The sequence below is a fragment of the Pinus tabuliformis genome, chromosome 6 (genome assembly GCF_031772625.1).
Source record: "Pinus tabuliformis cultivar Carrire ecotype Pingquan chromosome 6, CPIR1, whole genome shotgun sequence".
In the NCBI taxonomy this organism is placed as follows: domain Eukaryota; kingdom Viridiplantae; phylum Streptophyta; class Pinopsida; order Pinales; family Pinaceae; genus Pinus; species Pinus tabuliformis.
In genome coordinates this window covers 1,129,660,659-1,129,670,010 of record NC_142292.1, presented here as the reverse complement: position 1 = coordinate 1,129,670,010, position 9,352 = coordinate 1,129,660,659, and the positions used below count along the sequence as shown (strand labels likewise).

Sequence of the window (9,352 nt, the reverse complement as noted above, 5' to 3'; positions counted from 1 at the left end):
GGAGGAGGAGCGCCGAATTGTCATTGGTTAACCCAGATGGTGGATCACAGCCATTATAGGATACACCGACTGTCAGCAAACCGCCACGTGCATCTCAAAATTAAAGCGGATGCCAACATGGCGCAGACCCGGAATGGAAAGTTCGAGGATTAGCGTCAAAGGAGGAGGAGGGATGATTTATAAACTGTGGTCAAGTTACCCATGTTGTTCAGACCACACAACTGTCCATCTGCAAGAGGTGAGCGCCACACTCACTCTTGGAGCCGTCGAGTAGAATCGGTTTGAATTTCTGTGGGCTTATCAGGGACTGGACTGGATTTGTATAGTGATAAAGAAAGAAACTAGTAATTGGATTTTTATTATTGGAAATGCGCAGAAAGGGGGAAGCAACAGCAGAGTCAAGAGAGAGAGTTAGGAGCAGAAAGGAGAGGGCACCATTAATGGATAGCAATGGCCAAAATTCAGATGATCAGTGCATCACAAATGTGCACGAGAGGATTGCAGGAATGAGGCGCGGATTTAGCTCGGAGGAAGAAATGTCTATGATTGTTTCTGCGCTTTCTTACGTTGGAAGGGGAACAGGGGACGATTTATTGCAGACGCGGACAGATTTCCGGGGGCCAGGGAACCGGGAAAATATCTACTGTTTCAGCCATGATACCGATACCAGTGGCAGTGGGTTCAGGAGGTCTAAAACAGGAGAAGTTGAAGTGCAGGGCGTTGAGGAGGATATTAACAGTACAGCTTTCTCGCCCACTAAGAATAGCGCAGACTCGGCTATAGGCTATCATTTTCCCAAGACGAAAATCGACGAGGGCTGTGGAGTTGCCAGCGAAAATAGCATGAGGATACCGGATTCAGGTAATTGAATCTCATTCGATTTATTTAAGATTGATTTGATATTCGTACATAATCCCATGTTATGATTGTATTACTATGTACGTTTGAGGAGGATTTAATTATATCTATATATATATATGATCTCTTTGTTAGTTTAGGTACAACTTACATTAAAATATGGTGGGATGGGATGAACAACCTAGTTACCATAGTTAGTTACATAATATGGTATGATGAATGCAGAAACGAAATCCGAAGAACATTGCTGCTGCGCTGGTCCCACTCCGCAAAGCCTGGAATCGGGGTGTACGAAAAAGAAACGATACCGAGGGGTAAGACAGAGGCCGTGGGGCAAATGGGCTTCAGAAATCAGGGACCCCAAAAGAGCTGCCAGAGTGTGGCTTGGGACTTTCGATACTGCGGAAGATGCAGCGAGAGCGTATGATACAGCTGCAATCAAGTTTAGAGGGGCTAGAGCCAAACTAAACTTCCCTGATGAAGCAATTGCTCGAAATCAAGCCTTCACTGATCTTGAGTCTCAAAGCAATGTTGTTGTTACAGTGACCGCGACGGCCCATCCACCTCAGGCTCAAACCATTACTGAAATTACCTCCCATATAAATAATAATAATAAGTTCCCGCCCAATTTCATGCCAACTTCTCTAGTTGACTCCATCAGGCCACATGATTCTGCGTTTTTCAATTTTCCACCATCACTCCATCATGTCTCCCACTTAAATCCCCTGCGGCTTTCTCCATCTCAATTCCCGAGCCTCTCCGGGGAGTCTTCCCAACAGGCCCTTCCTCGATTCCCCTCTCCATACAATCCAGTGTGCAACATGGACAGCTCGATTTCCTCTACTTGGATAAATGCATGGAACATTAATGGCGGGCCTCTAGACTTGGGAACACAGCGGGCAATGGATCATACGGAATTAGCTGACAACAGCAGCAGCACCTTGTCCTCGGCGTTGAACTTGCTTATAACCAATCCCCAGGGAATGAATTCAGTGTATAACAATGAAGCAAGGTATTTTGATTCAGTAGGGGTTGTGCGGCAACGTCAACAACCATCGAATTAATTCATCAGCCTTCGAAACAACGACGTCGAATGAGCAGTCTTTCTGGAGCCCCACCGCAATAATGGGCCACGCAGATCATTCTCTCCCAACTAGTACGGCACCACCACATTTTCCATGAATTATAATTTTTTGTTTGATTGTACCAGAATCACACTACTTATGTGTTATCTTAGAGTCGATTCCAAGGCCGTTCAATAATTTTCTACAGACAGAGATGAGATAAAATGACCATAGTTACAATGGTTTTTGTCTATGAATAAACAGCATCAATTAATGTATTTGCAATATACTAGATTATGGCGAAGTTTTTAAATTTAGCTTTCCGCATGCAAATAATATGTCTTCTCAGTTCACAGAAATTTATCATCACTGCAGTGTAGTGTTTTGTTTTGTTTTGGGCGCGGGTATCATCATCTCTTTGTCCTTCATGTTCGCATCCGTTACGATTCTCTCATCACTTTCGACGTCATCCCATGCATTGTCTGCACTAGGCCGCCGACTATAATTAGGGGATGTATGTTACTACACATTTAGCTTAACCTCTCAATAATCAATGGCTTCAAAGATTGAAATTTAGCTTAACCTCTCATTACATTAATCAATGGTTTGAATTTGAAAGACTGAAATTTAGCTTCACCTCTCATTAATCAGTGGTTTGAAATTTCGACGAGTTGCGAAACCCAGTTATTGTGTTTTTTCCCACAGACATGAATGTGCCCAACAACAATACACATTCCCACTTGCTATTTTGATCGTATTCAATCATCACCTGGTCTGCATGCACAGACCCTCTCTTTTTGGTTTCAATTGAAAAATTGGTCGGTGGGTACAGTGAATAATGTTACAGTTTTGTAATTTTGTTTTTGTTTTCGAATGAATACCTGGTCTCTCAAATTTCACGGTTTAAACAGATTCACCACAGTTCGACGAAGTTTCGTGACGGGTACTGAAGCTCTGTCACGGTATTTGACGGATAAATTGTTCCGTGACGTGACGGTATTTGACGGATAAATTATTCAAATTCAAGCCTTGCCTCTGTGATTGGACGGACGGACCCACAATAGAAGTATTTGTCATTGGACGGACGGACCCACAATAGAAGTATTTGTCACGTGCTTCGCAACGCGATAATAGAAGATGACGTGGTTTTCATCAACCGTAACACTCTTTATCGTAGCGGATGATCTGAGATTTTTGGGATTAAGTAACGTGTTTCACATGTTTTTGTTAGAAAGCGTGAATGATATCTAAACATAGTGATGTGCCAAAGATTATTAAACCATGTGAGGAGGAGGAGGAGACGTGTTTCCCACGTGTCTCGTCTCATCTCATCTATGTATTACTTACTACTAATGCTCACATTTTACACAATAAAAGCAACCATATTAATTGTCACATTTTACACAATAAAAGCAACCATCATAGTGATAGTGATTGATGGATGAATCTATTAGGAGGGACACCTTTATTCCAACCCAAACCCAAAAATGATTGTGGACCAGCCATGCCTGAAAACCAAGAAAGCCATTCTTTACGTCAAAGAAAAATCACAGGTAACATTTTACGCCACCTAGACTCACAACTCGTTAAGGATGGTACAAGCGGATGCTTCCATTCTCATCTTATTTCTTCGCTTATGGTTTTATTTCTTTAAAGTTAAGATAAGATAAATTAAATAAATGTAGAATATAATTTATTTTTAAATGATTTTTATTATTAAAATGAATTAAAATTTGGTAAAGATTTTTCAAAATTTGAAATTTGTAAAATTTCAACATATTTTTCAAGGTGTTGAATTTATTTATACATTCAAAAATACATTTTCAATTACAAAAAATCACATATTGGTTTGTAGATTTCTGTGGAGTGGTTTCTGAGAGATTGAATTTGGATATTCCTAGATGAAGCCATACAAGTGGTTAAAGAAGTGGCGGACCCCCAAACTGCTAAGTTAGCTGAAGTCTGTCTTCACTCCACCTTCTTCACCTTTCAGGGTGAGATATTTGAACAAACATCGTGTGTTGCTATGGGATCTCCTCTTTCACCTATCGTAGCTAACCTCTTCATGGAAAAATTTGAGAAGAATGCTCTTGATTCATACCCATTAAAACCTAAATTTTGGGTCAGGTTTGTGGATGACACCAGTGCCAATTGGCCTCATGGTGATAATGAACTCAAAAACTTTTTGAACCATCTCAATAGCATATCTAATGACATCAAGTTCACTATGGAGATGGAGGAGAATAATTGCATACCATTCCTGGACATTCTCCTCATAAGGAACAAGGATGGCTCCATAGGTCATAAAGTATTCAGAAAAAAGGCGCATACCGATAACTACCTCCATGCTGATTCACATCACCACCCAGCCCAAAAGATGGGGGTGCTGCAGACCCTCTTCACTAGAGCTTGTAGAATCTCTGACGAAAACCACGCCGAGGAAGAGATTACATACTTAAAAAGAACTTTTGCCAACTTAGGGTACAATAATAAGAGCATCTTCAAAGCCATTCAAAAGGCCAAGACAGGTAACAATACAAGCAAATCAATAAACTCCATGACTTCTAATGCCTACCTCCCATACATTCAAGGAGTCACTGACAAGCTAGCCAAAATTCTCAGAAAAAAAGATGTCAAAACCTCATTCAAACCTCTGTCTACTATTAAACAAAGAATGAAATCAGTAAAAGACAGCCAAGAACAGCTACAACAAAAAGGTGTTTATATCATTAGCTGCTCTTGTGGTGAACAATATATAGGGGAAACTGGCAGGTCAGTGAGGATTAGGCTTAAGGAACATAGTGCAGATATCCGTAAAGAAAGATTGCGCTCTTCAACTTTAGCTGAGCATGTAGGTAAAACTAACCATCATATATGCCTCGAAGACACTAAGGTCATTGCGAATGAAAAACACCATTTCAAGCGGAAGGTTCGTGAGGCTATTGAGATCATTAAACACCCTCGTAACCTTAATAGAGATGGAGGCTTGGAAATTAGTAAAAATTGGAACCCTCTGCTTACCCCCATTAAAAATTTTTCCCCTCCATTTTGAAAATCAAACCTAATCCTTTAGCTTCAAGCTCTTAAGAAAATTTTTAGCTTTTAGGGTTAGTTATAATTAAATATAACAATATAAATCTACTCTCACATGTTTAATTTTAAACTAATAGTTGAAATAATAAATAAAAATACAAATAATTAATTAAATTATATATATATATATATATATATATGTATGTCAGTTAGACTTAAATTAAATTAATTAAATAAAAAACAGAATTAAATTAATTAAATTATAAAATTAAGAAAACAAATATTATTATATATATATATGCGGTTTTTAAAATTAATTATACTAATTAAATATATTACAATATAAAACTAATCTCACATAAAAAATATATAAAATAAAATAAATAAAATAAATATAAATATATAAATAAATAAATATTTATAAAATTAAACATTATTAACATTAAGAAAAGAAAAAAAAAAATAATTATTTACTAAGTATATAATAAATAAATAAAATAAAATAAAATTAATACAATCATAAAAATAAAATTAATACAAATATGAAAATTAAATAAAAAATTGTAATATATATATATATATATATATATATATATATATATATATAAATTAATTAATAATTATAAATATAAATTAAAAATAGGACAAAAATTTTAAAAGGTCGGCTTATCAACTCAGCTACCCTCCTTCACCATATTTATCACTCGCTTTTCTCTTCTCTGTATATCAGTCTTGATGATGAGTCTTGGTCTAGGCTCGAAACGTCGACAAATAAAAATGATGCACACTGTGGAATATCTGAATTCAATCTCTCAAAAAAATCACATTTTAAAAAGAAATTGTTTTATTAAGTTTCTATGAATTTTTTTATTTCCTATATAAATTAGAGTATACTTATATAATACTATTTTTCTACGTTATATTAAAATTAAAAACTATATTTATATAGTAATATTTTTCTACATTATATTAAAATATGAATGAATAAATATTAATATTTTTCTACATTATATTAAAATATGAATGAATAAATATTAGTATTTTTCTACATTATATTAAAGCTTGATTTAGTCAACCTGGAATATAAAGATTTGTTATGAGAAACAAGATGGATCGAAATAAACAAATTGCAAGAATTAAGACCAAAAGTGATTTTGAAAAGCCATTTCAAGCTTGGGTACCTCAAGACACCCTCCACACATGCATCAATGAATGTAAAGGATCGTATTTGTGATGCAGGAACAATATTCAAAGCTTATAAGACCCATAAGTCGTATTTCACATTTACTAAAAGGAGTAGGTTCCCTTAATCATTTTATTTATTTTCCTAAGTTCAGTGGAGTTTGAGTAAATTTTAAATTGTAAATTTAAATTGTGGAGAATATGTCGTGAATGAAGAGATTTTAGAGACAATTGAGTAATCCTAGGAAGAGTGAGGATTTGAGGGATTTAAAAGCTTCATTTAGGATTTTGTTTGAGAAAAGAGTGGAGCTGAAGAGATACTTTAGGAGAAAGTGAGAGACTACTGGCTCTGAACTAAATTGGTTCATGAATCCGTATTTGTATAAATTGTGATCTTTTGAATAATTAGAAATGAGGAGAGAGAGAGCTAGAGGTTAGAGAGTAGAGGTGTGTGTGAGAGGGATATGATGAAGGCCATTTGATTACATATCAGGCCTATGAATTGTGTAAATTTCTTGTGTGATTATAAATTAAAATTTGGCAAAGTTTGTTAAGAAATCTTGTATGTGTATTTATGTAGATTTCTGAATTATTGAAGGATTTGAATGTAAAATTTGGTATCTTTCTACACCTCTCAAATTTATGTGCATGGATGGTCAAACCCCGGATGGTTTTTATTATCCCTTCGAAATAATTGAAGATAATTGATTTACAAGATGAAAGCTTGGGTTCTTTGGTATAATGAGCTTGAAGTATTGGAATACTCTTGGCAATTAACTGTGGAAGACTAAAATCTTTTTGCACCATAATTTTCCTTAGAATTGGACCACAAGTCTATTGTGAACCCTTAATTATATCAGGTGATCCCTTGAGTTCTGACATCGATTAAAAGTGGATGTAAGTAGATTGTTTATTGATTAAGCCGCAAAGGGATAATAGTGACAATATAAATATGGTGTATAAGGAAGAAACATAACAAAAGTGCAGAACATAGTTTCCCGACGGAGAAGGTGAGATCGTTGTGAATCGTTCGATCGGAAAGATCCAACAGATCTGACGGACATCGTGTGCCAACAAGCGCAGACGATAATTCCAAAATGGACGCGATAGTTTATAAAATTGAGTTAATAGCTCAGTTAATCATGACCGTTCGCTTGAAGGGATCAGATCTGACGGCAATCGCGTTGGAAGATGCACGAGCTTTAATTTAAATTTCAAACGCGATATCCTATGAACTGTGATTTAATCCTATTGAATTTCGGATTGATCACAGCCGTTCATTATGTATGGATGAGATTCGATGGATATCGCTCCGGAAGATGTGTGCTGGTTAGCATTTGAATAGGACGTGATAAGCTTTGAACTGGAATTTAATTTTTTTGGGATCCACTAAAGAGATCGGGGTCTAATAGTTTGATAAATAGGAATTTTAATTATTTAAAATTCTAAATTTGCGTATCGATGCAACTTCGCTGCATCAAAGTGGTATCAGAGCCAAAAAAGTCTTTGGAATGATCATAAAGACATTTGAGATACCAACATGTTAGAACAATTAAAGCAAAATCAGAGCACAAAGGATACTAAGATCAGAATGGGGAAACAATGAATCCTCTGGCAAAGGTCTGGTAAGAATATTTATTTTGATGATTTTTACAGAGACTTGTTTTGAATATCTAAAGAATAACAAGGGAGTGAAATTTCAGAGGAGAAGATGTTTTCCTTATAGGTAGTTGAAATTTCCAGATTTGAAGTCAATACTTAGTAATGTTTAAATGTAAGTTGATTGAATTATTGGTCTTGAATTTAAAGTCAATTAGAAGAGTGGTTTTGAAGAATTTTGTGGAAAATTGAAGAATGAATGAAGATTGTTTAAGTATTGTTAAAGACAATGATATTGATGGTTGAAGGAACAATTAGACTGAAGACTAGATTCGATAGGTATGAAAGAAGAGCCACTACAAGGATTGAAATTTGAAATTTTCAGAAGCAAGACAAGATTTGCTTACAAAAACCTTTCCAGAAGGAATTTGTACTGTCTGTCATGAATTTTATAAATATTGTTGAAGTTCAGATAGAACCTTAATTGATCTTAAAAGCTAAAGTTTTCATTACGAAAAGTAAGATAGGAAATAGTTTTAAGATATCTTTGAAGAAAATTGGCAGGTTTGGAAAGATACTTGATGAAATCTTGAGGTAAGATTATGTAGGCCAAGGAAAGCAGTAAAATTGCTAAAAGATAGAATGAGATATAGCAGCATCGTAGCACGTGAGCTACGTTAAAGAATATGAAGCAAGAAGAACTCTCAAATGAATAAAAGGTGGAAGTACCCAACAATAAAATGAAATTACTGAAGGTAAAGGGTAGTGAGCAATTGAAGATGCAACAACCAACATTTTTAGAAGCTGAGCTGGAGTGCTCAAGGAGAAGAAAGGGTTCTAGTGCAGAGAACTTGGAAAAGAAAGGATACCAAAAGGATGATTTGGTATGGGTAACAACTAACAAACTTGTTACAGAAGAGGGAAGGGCTAGTGGCAGGTCACCAATGAACAAGGAAAGTTCACCAAAGGAGAAAATGAATTTGACTATTGCTAGTCATAACAGGGGTACAGAGGAAAGTCATAGATAGAGAGAAAAGAGTGCCAAAGTAGTTGGACTCAAAGGAATGAGTAAGGAAGAAATTGACATAGAGGTGGCTGAGATAAAGACAGAACTCAGTCATTTGGAGAAGCTGATACAAAAAGGAATCAGAGAAGGATGGAAACAAGGATTTTATGTGCGAAAAAGAGTTGAGTGGTCTGTTATGGAATTATTTGCTGAGAAATTAATACTTCGAACAGTTGAGAATAAAAGAATAGAATCCATTTGTGAACCAGAGAAAGGACCTTTACTTGTAGAAGGAGACATTGATGAAAAGATGATCTATATAGATCAGCGTAAGAGAAAGGTGCTGGTAGCATCTTCACAGACAAGAGAGTTTCATATTTTTGGAATTAATTATTTGTGTGAATTTAAGTTTGTAGGTATGAAACCTAATGAATTTGAGCCTGTGCACGAAAAAGTGAAAGAGGTAGAGACAAGAAAAACACAAAAGGAGATTCATAAAGAATTTCAAGACTTCAATTGGTGGAGAAAATTAAAAGGTAAGTGAATGGTTGTGTCTTTTCTTATTAAAAACTTATTGGATCATGTGTGAAGGAATATTAACATGGATAGA

General features: G+C 35.6%; 1 protein-coding gene across 1 annotated transcript; it reads left to right on the top strand.

Annotated features, from left to right (window-relative positions):
- Positions 1-224: 224 nt before the first annotated feature.
- Positions 225-2,049, top strand: LOC149262859 (uncharacterized). Its single transcript, XM_089386610.1, has 2 exons — positions 225-861; positions 1,084-2,049. The coding sequence occupies exons 1-2, from the start codon at positions 369-371 to the stop codon at positions 1,920-1,922; spliced, it is 1,332 nt and encodes a 443-aa protein (XP_089242736.1). The 5' UTR covers positions 225-368; the 3' UTR covers positions 1,923-2,049.
- Positions 2,050-9,352: the final 7,303 nt, after the last annotated feature.

Excerpts from the sequence above, each read along its gene's own strand:
- LOC149262859 (XM_089386610.1), top strand. The coding sequence starts at position 369 with ATGCGCAGAAAGGGGGAAGCAACAGCAGAGTCAAGAGAGAGAGTTAGG. Across the intron at positions 862-1,083 it reads CATGAGGATACCGGATTCAG|AAACGAAATCCGAAGAACAT; the intron begins GTAATTGAATCT and ends TGATGAATGCAG.